Source organism: Copadichromis virginalis, linkage group LG7, assembly GCF_057382275.1.
Source record: "Copadichromis virginalis isolate Kocher_CV1m ecotype Utaka linkage group LG7, C_Virginalis_male_GT1.1, whole genome shotgun sequence".
In the NCBI taxonomy this organism is placed as follows: Eukaryota; Metazoa; Chordata; class Actinopteri; order Cichliformes; family Cichlidae; genus Copadichromis; species Copadichromis virginalis.
Window position 1 is genome coordinate 5,628,368 of NC_140624.1, and position 17,847 is coordinate 5,646,214.

Sequence of the window (17,847 nt, forward strand, 5' to 3'; positions counted from 1 at the left end):
CCGATACTACTAAAATTAACCACTTTCTCTATGTTACAGCTTGAGCTAAATAGATTCCTATATATAAATATGTGTTGGCATGATTCTGATTGATTACATGCAGTGATAAGAGCAACTTTAGCCAATGCACACATTAAATGAATCCAAAAAAAAGTTAGTGTGCACATTTTTTGGGTGCAAGATAAGAACACTGTTTTGCACAAATTAGCGACTGAGGCTGGCTTATCTTTTTCTTCATTTAATTTTTGAGGTTTCTTACAGCTTATCGTTACCTTTTCGTACAGAAAAGGGTTTGGTGCTATAAAAATGCTGTTCTAAAGCTGCAGGGCATTTAATTCACCACAGCAAGTTGAAGTAGAGCAAAAGACTGTATCTAATTTGTGGTGCAGTAATATTTAATTCAAGATGCAAAGGGATAAGAAAATTGGCTCACACTGACTGCTTTTTCATGGCTTTAGTTCTTTTTTTGGAATAGAAATGCAGAGACTTGGAACTGAACAGAAGGCAAGGACAGATATGATTAGAATGCCACTGACAATAAATTCATTCTCATTTGAACTGCATATTTTGACTTTGTTTTTTTTAGTTTTTTTTATTTTAGTTTTCATTTAACAATGTGAAGAAGGACCTAGGTTATAAGATTGCAGTGGTGGAGGCTTGGCTTCCCATAGCCAGAGTTTAGATTAAATATAGAATACATATGTGTTAATATGTGGGGTCTTTTTTTTTTTGTCTGTACTTCTTATCCCGTTTATTATCAATAATTATGCACCCATTGCTTTTTTTACTTGTTTTATCATACTTACTACCACACAGCACACTAAACTTAACTACACTCAAGTGTTTTTGTAGCTTTTAGACCATGGGTGTCAAACATAAGGTCCAGGGGGTGAAATTTTCCTTGCTCAGTCTCTACAATTAAATTCTCTCCCCATGATTGTTCAAACTACATAAAAGGAATTTAGTAATAGATTAAATGACAGGAAAAAATAATCAATTATAAAAATGTATCTTTATTACAATGGGTCAAAACTTTTTAAAAAACCTATTTTCTGCGAATTAACAAAACCTTCATGCTTTATAATTATATTACAGTCAACATTTAAGCCCAAAGAGTTGTGCTGACATATTTCTTTTTTTTTCTTTCTTTTTTTTAAATACAACAGTTTCTATATTAGGTTGAAAACTGAGATATAAGGTTAAAATTGCACATATTTTTCTTATACAAAACATATCTCAGGGATTAAGCTTATTTACTGATATTGACAGAAAGGAGAATTTCACTGATCTGGACCACTTAAGATCAAAGATGTAAAATGAGTTTGACATCCCTCCTTTAGCAACAAGGTAAAGAACATTCAGCATTGTTTCACTTCACTCATTTCACCCTGCTTTATTAGGAAGGGAGAAAAAACAAAGCATTTGGCCTTTGCATTCCATCTTAAGACATTAGGACAGTTAAAACTGGGGTTGGTCCTGTAGTTTCAAAGTAAAATGCTGTTGACCCATCTTCTTCCCAGACATAGTCTGGCATTGTATCAACCTGAAATGGCTCTTGCTAGCAAAGGCTGGTAAAGTACAGTACAGTATCTCCCCCAAGCAAATCTTCCCAGTGACTGAAAACATCACCCACCAGGTTTTATGTTAGCAGCCCAACTATGCTAGATATGCAGGATTCATTGTTGAACTTTGATGGCTATTCTGAGAGGGGTTTTGGGAAGTTGAGTGTTAACTCGATGAAAGATTCTTTGTCTATTATGACTTAAAAAGATGTTCTCTGTAGCACGGGCCAAGCTAACGTAGCAACACCAGCACAGACAACAAAAGTAGCACATATTACCAGCTCCATATGCACACTGCCATATGGTGACAACACACACAGCTATAACACGTAGGCACAGGTAATACACATAGCATCTGTGGATTACCAATGCAATCTCATGTTGGCAGTGTTGGGGAGTAACGGAATACATGTACCGCCGTTATGTATTTAAAATACAAAATATGAGTAACTGTATTCCGTTACAGTTACCATTTAAAAAGGTGGTATTCAGAATACAGTTACTTTGTTGATATAAAGAGCTTACACGGCGGTATTTTCCTGTTTCATATGTTCGGCTGTGCCCTCTCTATTTTTGGTTTCCACGCCCCAAACAAAACACGCATTAAGACGCTCTAATGCCTGTGTCTCAATCTCGTGGCCCATGTCACCACTACTTGCGGCTTGCATAATGACGTGAAGAAATATTTTTAAAAGTTATTCACAAAAATAATTTAATATGAAGGCAATAGGCAGAGTGTTACATTGCCCTAAAGAATGTAGCTTCATGGGCAGTGTAGTCCGTGCTGCAGGGAGACTGCACTGCCATACCTGTTATGTGTTTGTGAGCGCGAGGGAGGGCGAAAAAGGAGAGTGGAAAAGTACAAGTTGTCACCGACCAGAAGCGGGAGATGGAAGCATGTAAATATAATAATAACCACTGCAGCCAAAAAGACTGTGCCTGATTAGGCAAGTTGTAAGTAAGCTTAAGACTCGATTGTACACTTTTTTCGTGTTTTTCTCCGAAACAATAAGTTCCTTTGGAGCAGCCTTTCAACACAAGTTGACCCAGACAACAAAGTAAAGCTAGTTTTCAGCTACGAGCCCGACATGAACCCGACGTATTAGCCAGAGATCCCTTTACTACGGTTTGGAGCCGCGGACCTGTTTTATATACGGATAGTTTTCTATACGAGATCGCTGCAAAAAGTGCAGCCTTACCTAATGTCCACCTACTGTCACTCATTTTATATTAAGATTTAAAAATCTAGTTGCTATTGGTATGGCGAGTAACCTTCAGTAAAAGTAATAATTCACACAGCAATAGTACATTCATGTAGTTGTAAAAAGCATGATAATATATTAAGTAATCCAAAGTATTCAGAATACATTACTCTCATTGAGTAACGTAATGGATTACGTTAGGGCTGCTCAATTAATCGAATTTTAATCACGATTACGATCTGGGCTTTCAATGATCATTAAAAATGACTGAGCCGATTATTAGCCCCTCCCTCATTTATCCGCGACACCTTAAAGGCCGGTCTGTGAAAATATTGTCGGGCATAAACCGGTCCATGGCGCAAAAAAGGTTGGAGACCGCTGATTAAGAGGACCCGAGGGAAGCTCGGAAAGCTAAGCAGAAGTTATTTGGAGAGGAGAGTGACTGCCGTTGGTTGAAAAGAGAGGTAAAAAAAAACTTCAGTGGTGTTGCACACTATTTTATATTATTTTTTTAAAGTCATTATTCAATACATTGTTATTGTTAACCCTTTAGCCGGTCAGAGCAGCACGCTCCGTTTTGTGTAACTATTTTTAAATCCCTGTAGAACCGGAACCGTGTAAGCTAGCGCAATAATTAGTTTTGCATATGAAACCGGAGGAGTTGTACTTACAACTTATGCCATCAGCTTGTCCTCGGTCACAGTTTCCTTCCACATAAAGCTTTGCAAAAATTGCATAAAAAGCGTTTGCAGGAACAAAAACATAATATTCCAGAAACACGCTTTGCTGATCCGATCAGCTGTTCCTAACACTTCCCACAATGAAAACGACAGAAACGCAAACTATCGCATGTCCGCCATTTCCTGCCCGAAACCGGAAGTGATGTCATTTTCGTGGAAAATGTAGTTTTTTACTTGTAGGCCTTAAAAGCCTATACTGGTCATGTTTGACTTTTCTGAATAGTTTCTGTGATGCTTAGAACTCGAATTGCACTGCTGGAAATAGTTTATTTTGATGCACCTGCTGTTTTCTTTGCAAATTTGCATCATAGGATTGTTTTTTGTTTTTCCTGCAGTATATAAAAATTGCTGCATCGCCAAAATAAAACTATGAAGACACTCAAAATAAATTTCCTGTTGTTGTAAACTATTTTTTGCAACTTTTTTGTATTTAAAGTTTTGAGGGATAAGCCTCTTAAATTTCTCCAAGTAGAAATATATATGTAAAAAAACAAAAACGATTTTCAATTTTTTTGTAGTTTATTGCACTTTTTTGCAATTAATGTAGTTACTATGGACTTAATGCATACATATTATTAAAATATGGGCTATAACAGTTGTATAGCAACTTGAAATGCTCCCACAAATGGCACTACAACATGTAAAAAAATTATATAAGCTCTGGCGGACTTGGTTCTATAGTAGGTCTTAAAGGGTTAAATAAATATCGTCAAATAATCAAGATCTCAATTTCAGTGAAAATAATCGTGATTATCATTTTTGCCATAATCGAGCAGCCCTAGATTATGTTACAAAATACATTTTGGGGCATGTATTCTGTAATCTGTAGTGGAATACATTTTAAAAGTAACCTTCCCAACACAGCTTGTTGGGCGTAGTTCTCACTTAAGTTATTTGTATTTTTTTTTTTTTTTAATAGGTCACACACAGATATCTTAAAATACATGTGCTAGTTATGATGAGTGAAAGTTCGGTGTTTACAAACAGCAGAAACTAAATGGCACAAGATTGAACAGAAGGATTTGTACATAAGGCGGTAAAACTTGAACGCTACTTAAAGAGGGCTTGAAGTGAACCTTTTTAGCGTCTCTAAAATGCTATGATTGTTTTTGTTCTTTAAAATAAATCTTCATTATCTTTGCACGTGGCTTCTCTCCTAGTCGGCTTTAATCATGTTTGAGTTATTTTGTTAGTGTGTTTGTGTTGTATGTGCTGGGGCACGTACCTTATTGAGGTGTCAATCTGCAGATGTTAATTTTCACATACTTTTTTAGATCCATTAATATGTCAGGTTAGTCTCACCGTCACCAGCAACATCCTTAATCATGCTAAAGCAGCATTGTACATGAGCTTCAAGAGGAGGAACATCAGAAAAAAGAAAGCAAGGGAGAGCGTGTCAGAACAAGTCAAAGTCAAGACTGCAGCATGTCACAGTCAATTATTGAGGTCGTCTGACAGTTGAAATAGTAAGCTAGGCCCTCTGTTTACATGCACATGTCCATATACGTTTGCATGATTGTTGATGTCCACATTTTTTTTTTCTCTCCATCAAGGCTGGCCCAAGGCTACTTCTCACACACTGCATCCCCTGGCCTGGATCCAGCATATATGGAGCCAGCTGGCTTGATCTGTCTGCCAGGTCAAATATGGCTCCAGTGTGTGTCTTAGGACCTGCTTTCTTAGTCAGACTTATTCTGTGAAAGCAAAAACAAAAACTGCAATTGTTTTTGTATAATGTCAGTCTGGAGTTTCTGAAAAGAAATAACTGCTAGTTAGTGTTCTCTAGACACCTCGTTTCTTTGAATTATTGTGATGATTATTTTTTAAATGTATTTATTTTTTTAATCAGTCATGTTAAAAACACGTGCATGCACACACATCCACACTAAGCAACAAGAAGACAGGGTTAATTTACTTGTTGTTTTGAAAGGTAGAGGTCGGTAGAGGTTACGTTTTTCTATAGAATAATACGTCTGTGAAAAGAGTGGAAATGTGGAAAGCGATTGTTGGCCTGAGTCTGACTTTTCACACTGAATATGTTTTGGATCTGTAGTTGTTTTGATAAAACCAAAAAAGTGGTTCAATTTCAATTTACAGATAAATCTATTGGGTTAATCTTTCTTAAGTCTCTAAAGTTTGCAGCCATCCCCTTTGTAGGGACTCCTGGTCTTCTTTACTCCTTCAAGACAGAAGCCTCTGTTCTAAATTGTGTTTATCATGGTTTGATGTTCTGCTAGTCTAACCTGAAGCACTGGGAACATTTGAAACGCTTTGACTAACTGGCAAATCCTAAGCCCTTCTTAGCAGGCCAGGGAAATAACTTATAATGTTTGATAGCTTTCCCGACCTTAACATAAACTGAAGTGATCGGGAAGAATAATATAAGCACATAAAATACTACCATAGGGTGCAACTGTTCACCTTGCTGCTTAAAATAGGGTAGGGACCACCCCAGTCTTTTATAGACCGAAGTGGACTTTCCCATTTAAGGTAAGATCAGATGGGAAATCTGGTTGGGAGGCATTTTCTCCATTTCAGTTCCTTAAAATATGCCAGCACCCCCACAACACTCAGAATAGAACACTAAACCACACATCCTCCCACAGTTACAAAATTAGACTGTCTCTGTTTGTTTCCTACAGTGACAGAAGACCTGCAGTAGTTCTACCTTTCTCATGTGCTGTTAAACACAATAGCTAAAATTGTTTGTTTAAAGAGTCAGTGTGTAGTTATCAGCAGTTTCTAAGGCACCCTTGTGTTTTGTATTCAGGAAGAAGTTCTAAATGTTCGTGAAGCTTTTGACCATTGACTATATATATATATATTTTAAACATGCTTGATTGATGCTGAAATATCCGGGTCAGCTTGTAGTTGAGGATGGAAATTACAGAGCGCTTTTAAATCTAAGCTTTGCAACATTTAAGGAGTTTTTTGTTTTCTTTAATAACTTTTTCTTCTCACTTTTGTTGAATATGCAGAATGAATTTGGACAAAATGTGACCTTATACCTCACCATCTTTCATGACAGTTTTTAAGCAGTGTTTTTTTTTTTCATGTGATGTGGCTGAGGATGAGAAATTATACATGTTCTTTTCAAATAATAGGAATATAAACTTTTTGAGCAGTCCCTAAGCAGGAGTAAAAGAAAAAAAGGTCAATGCATGTTATGTTCGGCTCATACATCTAGGTCATGTGGTCATCCAGTTGTTACAGGAAAATGACGGTTAACATGGCTGGGGGCAGTGAAGGGAGGATGGATAGAGCAATGGAAAGATGGGGGAGTGTATGGACTTAATCTGTGTCATCGTATTAAGAACAGCTGGTTTGATGCTGGCTTTCTGCATTTTGAGGCTCTGGCACATAGCAGGGCCAATGTGTGTTGAGGTGTTGGAATACAATTTAAGATTACTGGAAGTTATATGGACCAAAATAGAAGCTTTGTTTTTAATCTGAACACAGCTAAAAGAACACCATTCCACAGTGTCCTTCATCAGTGGGTCGAACCACTGTTGTATGTGTCTGTGTTGAATTTTGGCTATTTCATTTTATTAATTCCAGAAACATTTTTCCTTCTCTAATAATGTAGCTGCTAGTGTTGTTGACTGGCCACTCTTAAGTTGTGAAATTTAAGGTGTATCTCTGTGTCTGGTGACATGCAGTTCTCAGTGTAGCTGGCATAAGCTGAATCTATCCAAGAAGTATTTGCATTAACTTCTGTTTGTTCTGAGTCACAGGACACTGGAGCCTATCCCAGTTGTCATATTCAAAAGGTATGTTACATCCTGCACACGTCACCAGTCTATGTCAGGGAATGTTTACTCTTTTTTTTAACATGCCGTAAACTAGAGCTTGGACCAGTTGCAATTTTCTTGGCTAAATCTGAGTTCCAGTTTTTTCCAAAGTGTGACCTACCAATACAGGTTTTTTGCCAGTTCTGGTTTTCTTTCTAAGAATGACAACTGAGTAGCTTCCTTAATTGAAGAATAACGTGTTCATAGTAAAAGAAGTTAAACTTTACAATTTCTCTCAAACTGCAAGTAAGTTACAGGATCTCTTGTCACTTAAAAAACAAAGCGTGTGGCTACTGGAAAACCGAGCAGATAATTTCTGAAAATGCATTGTGTGAGCACATTGAGACTTCTATGTGCGATTCATGGTTGTTATATCAGTCGAGCAAATGAATAACATACAGGTTAGAACATGTATACGTCTTCCACTCCCCTGCCTTCCCAGGCGTGATTACTAAAAACAAACAGGCCTCATGTGCTTTCATCTCAACAAGGTAACTGTGGGTCAGACTCTTCTGTTGTTGTTGTTTTCTTTTAATCTGTCCTTCTCTTAGTTTAAGGTTAATGTACGACACTGGAATATGTGTCAATGACTGGCCTGGTGCTGTTACCTTACTCTTATCTTTTCCACAAGATGTTGATATTAGTGTGTAAATATTAGTCTAGCACCTGTGTAGCATTTGTGATAACTGAACCTCATGTTAGCCTTGCCTGGCAAACTTTGCGTTGTGTGCGGTGAGTGTTAAGAGGTGAGTTGCGTGCTGTGTTCAAGTATAATGAAGGTCAGTCAAGGGTTAGAACTGGCTAAGCGTGAAGAAAACCCTTTGCCTTTGTATTCTCATGGGTTCTGATCCTGTGACATTTTGTCTGTTGTCTCTGAAATACTGTATCAGTGTGTGTTGCTCACACTGATACAGTACTAATGCCACTGATTTGTGGCATTAGTACTTCTGAAGGGCAAGGGGAAGCTGGCCTGCATGTCAATCAGAGCTTAGCATTTTGTGCTGAAATGCAGCAAGTGCACATCAACCAGACTAATGGATTTTTTTCTTCCTTTCATTTTTTTCAGTTACATTTGGGAGGGTGTTTATTTGGTCTTTGTGTTTTGTACTTGTATTTTTTTGTAAGTATACCAACCTATTGACTAAAGAGGAAGAAAAAAGTGAAATGAGAATAGAGAAGTGGACTAGGGAAGTGCACCAGCAGTGGGTAAGCTTACTGTAAAATAAAACGAGCATTCGGTGTAAATGGCAAATGCGTGCGTGTGTCTATGTGTACGCACAAAAAAAACCCCAAAAGAAAAACAAAAAAAAACCCCTTGCATTCTCTCTTTCCACTGAGAAGGCAGTGGGCAGATCTACCCAATGCACTTGTTTGTTTGTTGTTATTTTTTATAGGGAATTTAGTAATAATTCCCTTCAATGTTTTTAAAATTGTTATTGAAAGAAGTTTTGATATGTGTTCTGTAAACTTTTGTCATCGTGCCAGAAGTAACTTGAGAACCCCAGTGCATATCAGTGATTATTGTATAAATTCCCTTTGAAGAATACTCCAACCTCACTAGCCTCGTTCCAACTGCTTCTCAGAACAACTATAAACGCTTTGATTCCTGCTGTGTTCAGATAGAGTGTCTTAAAGGGGTCTGAGAGGTCATATGCTGGCCCTTACTGGAACCTTCTAAAGAATAAATACGGTCAGTGTTTTGGTTTGATACTTTTGTGTCTTTTTATACAAGTGAATGAAAAGAATGCTTTTCCTAACTTATTTGGGTGTTTTGTGTAAAATCACAGTGCCTCAGCGCTAGTGCTGGAGTTGCTTGTTGGAGAGGAGCCTTTTATCTCTCCTTTGGCACTACATCATGTGCAGATGTAATCCTCCCTTCAGTTTGCAGCAGCAAGGCAGGCGCGCATGCAGTCACGTATGCGTAGCCTCTCTCTCTCTCTCTCTCTCCTTTTTTTTTAACTTGCTTCATTGAAGAAACACACATTAGCACTACTGTTTCATATATGCCTCACTGACAGGGTGACATGAACAAACACATTAAACATGCAAGGATGCCACACCCATGCTCCGTCTGCTCTGCCACTGTCCTCATACTCAAGTCTTTTTCCTAACTAATCCTTCCCTGCAACAGTGAGAGCTAGCTGCGATTGGTTTGTCCTGTCAGTATTCATGTCTGCCTACATCTTAGTCTGACTCGGGGGATGTACTGTAAGTGGTATTAATACTGTGTGTGTGTCCATCACCATGCAGCATGGCAGGCCATTGTGTTTTGCTGTTGTGTAATGCTCAAGCTTCAAGCTCTTTTCCATGCAGTCTGCACCCCACTCAGGGTTCAGCGGTGTACTACATATGCACGCATGCACTGCAGCAAAACATTAGCTATTTATAGCTCTGACCCACAAGGACAAAAAAAGCTTCTTGTTGAATTGATCTTCTTCTGTGTCATGTCTTGCTCATTCATACCTGCTTTTTTTGAAAGAGCGATGATGTAAAGGTGGGGGAAAAAGTGAGTAGAAGAGATTGAATGATTAGAAAGCAGCAGGGAGTCAAGAGGTTGAAGGAATGAGTCAGTGGTGCAGAATAGGCAATAGAGGGAAGTAGGGAGTGGTTTGACGAGCACGCGGATGTGAATGCTTTTGTATTTTTAATATGTGCGAGAATGCACTTGTAGCGGGAGGTCCTCAAGTAGTTCTCCAGCACTTAATCTAATTTCCAGTTTTACTCATTTCTATAGATTCAGGTGAATCGGTGGAGTCTGTAATACCTATATGTACATTTTCTCCTGCTGCACCTGCATGTGTCTAATCACAGTGGAATAACGTGGGAGAGTTAAAGATGAATCAGTCTGTGAAAACATTCTTTGAATGAATTTTATATAATCTGTTGTTCTTCAGTGTTGTAATTGGAGGCTTGTAGGCGAGACCGCTATGTAGGTGGGGAGTCTACTGTATGTGTTTGCATACTGAGAGAAAATGAATGGGATTATATTGATCTGAGTGGGACAGAGTGTAGCTGCTCAGACAGACCCAGGTGGTTCCGCTCTGCCTGTTTTACAGTCCGCTCTGATTTGCTACGATCAGCTCGACATCTATTTGGTTGAGTAAAACGATCTTTCTGGAAACTGCTGTGACCCTCAGCAGCCGTTAATAACGTGCTAAGAATAGTTTGCAACTTGTCAATCGTTTCTGAGCTCAGTGGTGGCGAAAACAGGGCATGCATACAGCATGTGTACACCCGTATAGATTCGTGTGTGTGTGTGTGTGTGTGTGTGTGTGTGTGTGTGTGTGTGTGTGTGTGTGTGTGTGTGTGTGTGTGTGTGTGTGTGTGTGTGTGCTTTTTTTTTTTTCTTTTCTTTATGTGGGCTTGGTGGTCTGTAAGTATGACTCATCCACTGCTATAAATTAACAACAGCACAACAACGACTTGAAGCTACAGAGCTAAAGCTTGATCCTGTACACATGTGCAGTTGCTGCATTTGTCCCTTTTTGTGGGTGGAAATGTGCAACTGTTTAGAAGATAATTCTTTGTGGATATCTAGGGAAGGACTGATGAAGCTGTGTTTTTGAAATGGGGAAAATAAGAATAGCGTTTGTGTGGCTGGACACAGTAGATGTCTGTGGTCAGACTAACTGAACTTTCTTGAGGCTTCCATCTGTCATTTACTCTGACAATACACAGTGTGAACTGCTTGTCACTGCCATGCACAGTGCCATTATGTGAACAGGCTTACATGTCCTCGTACAGTAGGTCTTTGTTAGTGTAGGAGACAAGTGAAAGGGTGGGGGCTCTTATGGATTGACATAGACGGAGAGAAGAAGTGAATAAATATGGAGTTTGAGAGTCAGTGAAACGGGTTGAAGATCAGATTCAAAAGAGAGGGATCTGTAAAGACAGGATATTTCACTATTGGTAAATGAAAATATTGGTTGAACTAATGCATGCAGGCTCAGAACTTGAAAGTTCCCTTTTGTTCTAGCTACAGATTTCTTTCTTTATCTTTTTCTTCCATCCTTTTTACATCTACCTTGTCTCCATTTTTTCTTTTATGCGTCTCTCCCCTGCAGAGGAGAAGCAGGCCGCCAGGATGAAGGAGGAGAATTTGTTTCATCGGAGGTATTCGCTGTGCCCCAGTGCTACCTCCCCGCCCAAAATTGATCCCCGCACCCTCACCAGGAACCTCTCTTATGGAGGAGACAACGACTTCTACAACCTCAGCCCAGGTACAAGGTCAAGATGTCACAAGTGACAAAACGTGATATTTTGTGAAATAGTGGATTCCAGTGTCTGGGAAAGTATGGCGCACTGTGGTGAAACATACTTATGCCATATTAATCAGCAAACCTCAGCTGCTCTTTCTTAACTGCTTTGTGCACTGCCATGCTTTAATTGTTTGTCAGCAAGTTTTTTTCATTTATATGTGACTGTGTGTTGTGGGTTCCCACCAGGCAGTGAGACAGACAGGAACGGTCTCTCCATGCTGAGTAATGAACTTAGTCCTGTCTTATCACCAGGCAGCAAGGTAAGAACTCAGTTCCTGATTGGGCAGGTCCTCAACAGTTGACTATTAATGTCTCATTGGGTGAGAGCACACTGTTGCCTTTTGTGATGACTAGTTCTCTCTGATTGCTCATAGTGGTAGCAGAATGAGACATCTGTGAGAATTTTATCATAGGGAAATCCAGCAGCTGTTTAGGCTTATTTTCAGGGGGTGGTTAACAAATGGGTCACTAAAAAATATAGAAGGAAGGGAAAATTTTACATTGTGTTTAAACAGCACCAACACAACAAGAATAAATATAAAACTGTGGGATTTGAAATCTCAGGCCAGTGGTGGGAACTGTGTCCTTAGGACCACAAGCCATGTATTTGACTCCCAGACCTATTTTGCCCCGGTGCTGTTTATGTTGTATTAGTGCTAACTATCCTATCTGTCTCCGCCCTTATAAATATGAATTAGGAGTGGTAAATAAACATTTCCAGTGGCAGTGGGTAATAGTCCTGTCTTGTCTCCTCTCCTCATGTCGCTTTGCCTCGTCTTGCAAGATTGCCTATTTATATGTGCAATAATTCACATGCACAGCTGCGTCTCCCAACCTGAAGTCACCCCAAAATACTGAGAATAGCCTTCCCCTCGCATGTTGTCATTTACCCTGGATTGTCGTCGTGTACCACATTTGAAAAATGGCTTTCTCTTTGGATGTTACAGAATGCCTGTGTGGGCTCGATGATAATATTGGGTTAGTGCATATAGAACAAGTGGTTAAGTAACTGCACATCACAGTGAAATTGCAAATTACTTACCACTGTGATTCTAATGTCTGTTTACTTCAGTTCACCCCTTGTTGTTTAACCAAGGAAGTTAGTGGGTGTGTGGTCAAAGCGCCACAAATGACTGCCTGCCAAGTTTCCTTGCTGACTGAAAGGGCCACCCACCCCTCTTTACAAACCTTTGAAAACAGTAAAATATTGGGCCGTTCCCAACTAAAACAAATAAGGTTATTTAAACTTTTATTAACCACAGATTTATTTAAACTAAAATCCCTCCCAACAGGATTATTTGTCCATCATTTAACTCTGTCTTTCCTTTCTGTCTTAACTCCCGCCTCCAGTCTGAGTCCAGGATGTTTAATGGTGTTGAGAAGGACTGCCCCTCCCCCACCGAGAAGCTGGCCCGGAAGGAGTCGCTCAAGGTAGAGGTCACATCCTTGCTTGAGATGGTCAGCAGCTGTGTTGACTCATGTGCATGCTCATCTTAAACATTGCAGTATTCAAATATTTAAATGTTTACCTTTGATGTTAAGTCTTTGAATGTTGAATGCTAGAGTTAGTTTGACTCTGCTTCCACCTAGTGTTAAAACTTTGATATCAGTCCTTTGTTCAGTTCTGATCTTTCATTATTGTTTGCTTTTGTTTTTATAATGTTCTAAAGGTCCAAAAGCAGAATTATAGGCAAGAGAAGAAGCGAGCAGCTAAAGAACTGTCCACTGCACTTAAGGACCCCAGCGTCATCATCATGTCCAACTGGTTAAAGGTGTGACACTATTGCAGTAACAGCCAGGATAATAATAACCTTGATGTTAAACTGATGTCATTACATATTGACTTCCCAGTTTCCCTCTTACTTTTCAATGCTCTTAATATTTAATATGCTGCAGTTGTGAATTAACATATTTCATTTTCTTTACTTTATTTAGTTGTACTCTAAATTGCTTCCACTCTCATCCCTTATGCTTCTTTAGATCCGTGGCTCTTTAAAAAGTTGGACCAGATTGTGGTGTGCCTTGAAGCCTGGGGTTCTTCTGATCTATAAGACCCCCAAAACAGATCACTGGGTGGGTACCATCCTGCTCAGTGCATGCAAGCTGATCGAGAGACCCTCCAAGAAGGACGGCTTTTGCTTCAAGCTGTACCACCCACTGGATAAATCAATCTGGGCTGTCAAGGTCAGACATATTTGTAGGTTTATTCTGTCCAATTAAAATTATGTAATCAAAAACAGTTAGATTTTAATTGACAAGTTCACTCAGCATTAGGACAATTTAATATTTTGTGTATTTAGACAGTTAAATCTGATTTTATTTTTGTTTGTGTAGTAATAATTTTATTTGATTTTACTTTGTGTGGGGAAAAAAATCTGTCTTGGGTGACACCTAGTGGTTGTATTAAAAAGAAACTGGCTGTCTTCTATTTTCCTCACCGTAAATGTTATTTCTAAATGATAATTATCTCGTTTAGTGCTGCATAATTCTCATGGCCCTTGGGAGAGCCATTTGTTTCAATTGGTGCAACATGAATACACAACATGAAGCATGAGTCAGTATTTGATCCATATCCTCAGGGTCCCAAAGGAGAGAACGTTGGCTCCATCACGCAGCCTCTACCCAGTAACTACCTGATCTTCAGAGCTGCATCTGAGTCTGATGGTGAGGCATCTGAAGGTGCAGCTTCTTGCATGTTTGATGAAACTATATATATGCAACCAAACTGATCAACCCTTCTTCCCCTTAAAAAAAAAAAAAAATCTGCTCTCCAGGTCGGTGTTGGATGGATGCCCTGGAGCTGGCTCTGAGCTGCTCCAGCCTCTACAAGCTGACGGCCAAAGCTGGGAAAGAAGGAGATATCAGCACGACTTCAGAGTCCTCCCATATACTGAACCTGCTGCAGTCCACGGCACTCACTGATACAGAGCTGCTGCAGTAAGTCATAAACTCACACAGCTAGATCCACGGACATATGACTGATTTCAGTCTTTCTTTTATAATTTGTTGTTATTGGATCACCGATGATTCCTGTATTCACGCTTTGCATAATTTCCTTAGGCATTAATAAAGTATTCTGATCCTGATTCTGATTGTTGACCATTTGCCCCATTTTGTTTTTCATATCACTGTCAGAAATTCCCATGGTACTCTCACTTATGTGATAAAACAGCTAAAGGCCAAGAACGTCAAATCCAGATTTTATTTATTTATTTTATTTATTCTCTATACATTTTTAACTAGGAGATTTCAAACTGTCTGTTCTTTAAATTATCGTAGTTTTGTAATGCAACTAGGGAAAAAAGTCACTTTTAGTGCACTTGTATGTAATCAACCTTATTTAAAAACTCTGCTAGGCTTATAAGAAACCATAGATTCATCACGATTCACACAACATTATAACAAATACCCCTAGGTATGCTTGGCTGAACTGAGGGCAGGATCTCACCTTACAGATAAGAGTTTTGCTGGACTAGGACCTGGGGCAAAATAGTGCTCTGTTTAGTTTAGTGTTTAGTTTTTGAATCAAACTGTTTAATGAGCTGCATTTTTCAGACATGGTTTTCAGAGCTACTTGCAGGCAGTGAAGAGACTGGAAATATTGGACTGAGGCAGAGTGAGGCAGATATTATGCATCATCACATGGATGATAAAATGCTGGTTGATGTGTCATTGCTTGGCTGTTTTTGACCACAACTGGGATTTGTGGTCTCCCAAGGGGCGATCGTGGCTCAAGAGTTGGGAGTTCGCCTTGTAATCGGAAGGTTGCCGGTTCGAGCCTCGGCTCGGACAGTCTCGGTCGTTGTGTCCTTGGGCAAGACACTTCACCTACCGCCTACTGGTGTTGGCCAGAAGGGCCGATGGCGCGATATGGCAGCCTCGCTTCTGTCAGTCTGCCCCAGGGCAGCTGTGGCTACAACTGTAGCTTGCCTCCACCAGTGTGTGAATGGGTGGATGACTGGGTGTGTAAAGCGCTTTGGGGTTCCTAGGGAGGACTAGTAAAAGCGCTATACAAATACAGGCCGTTTACCATTACTCTCTTTGGCTGGCTTTTTCCATGCTGTGTCACATACAGCCTCTGTGCTTTCTGGTGGTCAGCTCAGAACAGTGGATGAAGAAACATGGATTCTCTGGAGACATTATTGCTGAATCCAACGTTGGATAACTTCACAATGTTTGGGACAGTTTATTTTTAAATCATCATTGAATCATAACCAAGCAGTTTCCAGAACCAAAAAATGAAAAAATTAAATAGACTTCAACTGTTGTGTAAACTATATTTTAAAAAATAAAAATGTATTTTTGTTGGTGGCAGTCTCTGCATTTAATGTAGATTTTTCTTAGTAAGCAGTGCATTGTGCTATAGGAAAAGTGTGGGCACAACTAATAACGATAATTCTGGCTCATTACCAGCATGCACAATAGCAGGATATGATGGCATGCAGCCATCGTTAGTCCACCCTTGCGTTTTCTGTTGTGACATGTCAGAGTCTGTTGAGCATGTCCTGATTGTGCCCTTCTTTGTGACTCACGTGTTATCAGCCTTTATAAAGCTGGAAAATTGGATTCTGCAAAGTTTTGGCATTTTGCTCGAGTGAGTGGATACAGTCTGACCTTGTGAAAGTGGCTAAAAAAATGCATTTTGATGAGATCTGGATATAATGGGGAAAAGGGAAGGATACAAATGGTAAATGACCTGTATTTGTATAGCGCTTTACTTAGTCCCTCTGACCACCACCAGTAGGCAGCGGGTGAAGTATCTTGCCCAAGGACACAACGACCGAGACTGTCTGAGTCGGGGCTCGAACCGGTAACCTTCCAATTAATGCCACTCTTTTGCACATGTCTCAACCAACTCTGTATATTTTTTATATATTTTATTTTATTGTTTACTCTATTTAATTTGTAAAATACGTACACACACACACACACACACACACACACACACACACACACACACACACACACACACACACACACACACACACACACACGCAGAAAAACATATTTAGTATACACATCCAGTAATGCATATACTATTATATATTGTACATATATTTATTAGTCTCAGATTTAGCCAATCTTATATTTTGCTTGTTTTACGTTATTGTATTTTTGCACAACTCTGTTGCTTGTGAAGCTCGCACACAAGAATTTCACTCACATGTACTGTACCAGTGTACCTGCACATGTGATGTGACAATAAAAGTGATTTGATTTGATTTGATTACAAGACGAACTGCTAACTCTTGAGCCACGATCGCCCCCACAATTTCCCACAATGAGGATTGTGGGAAATGCCTTCCATTTCCCATTTATGTTGTCAGAGTAACTATGATTATTAGGCATTCTGAGACTTGATCAATGTCTATGAAAAACAGTCATTGGACTTGATAGGCTTAATTTCACAGCTTACACACAATAGAGCGTAATCAGTATAAAACTTTGAGTATTTGCTGTGAAACAAAGCAGAGTTGGGGCTTTTGTATGAAGTTAATCAATAGCTGAAATCATAAGGTGCCCTGTTTGCCGCTGAAATCCTATTTGCAGTATAACTATGTGGTCCAAGTGTGTTTAATTGGTTATGTAGCCCTCATTCTGATCTTTTTGTGTATGGTTTACATCCAACATTAGAAGCCTCACTCCCCCTCACACCTCCCCTTTCTCTTACCTCCTCCCTCCGGACATCCATCCCAGCATTACCTCCTCTCCAATTCCTCTCCCATCCAATCACAAAAGCCCAACCAGTCACATGACTGACAGAGGAGCAGGAAGATGGAGCACAATATGAGCCATACACCACCCAGACAGAGACGGTAGCAGCACAGCCATTGCAGGCATGCACACAGACACACGTATGCACACGCATTCAGGAAGCAGGTTTGCCAGAGTCGAAGAAACAGAGCGTCACCTTTTTTTCTTTTAGGGAGTAGAGTGAAAACATTCACACACGCACACAGGAGAAGAGACAAGGACAGGCTGCATCTGTGATTGGATTTACTGGTGGTGTTTTGATCCTTGAGGAAGAGTTTGTCTGTATGTTTTAAGACTTTGAGGTAAGGAAAGCTTATTTACCTTTGGGTGTGTTTGGATTAATAAGTAACATTAACGTTAGCTGGAATGTGACTGTTCAGGTTTGGCAAACCCTGGGGCATTTTGAACCTGTAACTATCTTTGTTGTTGGACAGGCTATTTCCCTGTATGCTGTGACCACAATCCTAATACTGTATGTTCTTGTGGAAGCTTGCAGCACAATGCAGTTATTTTCCACTGTCCCAACGGTTGCTCATGTT

General features: G+C 39.6%; 1 protein-coding gene across 3 annotated transcripts in view; it reads left to right on the plus strand.

Moving 5' to 3' along the window:
* Positions 1-17,847, plus strand: part of osbpl5 (oxysterol binding protein-like 5) — a 47,917-nt gene that overhangs the window by 15,193 nt on the left and 14,877 nt on the right. Inside the window, exons 3-9 of one of the 3 annotated variants that reach the window (XM_085461351.1) lie at positions 11,360-11,515; positions 11,741-11,814; positions 12,905-12,985; positions 13,225-13,326; positions 13,535-13,738; positions 14,134-14,218; positions 14,329-14,491. In XM_085461351.1, coding sequence (XP_085317477.1) covers positions 11,380-11,515; positions 11,741-11,814; positions 12,905-12,985; positions 13,225-13,326; positions 13,535-13,738; positions 14,134-14,218; positions 14,329-14,491 — 845 coding nt within the window. In that variant the 5' untranslated portion in view covers positions 11,360-11,379. Of the gene's footprint in view, positions 1-11,325; positions 11,516-11,740; positions 11,815-12,904; positions 12,986-13,224; positions 13,327-13,534; positions 13,739-14,133; positions 14,219-14,328; positions 14,492-17,847 lie in introns of those variants that run through there. The other 2 variants (XM_085461350.1, XM_085461352.1) reach the window with 2 other exon arrangements.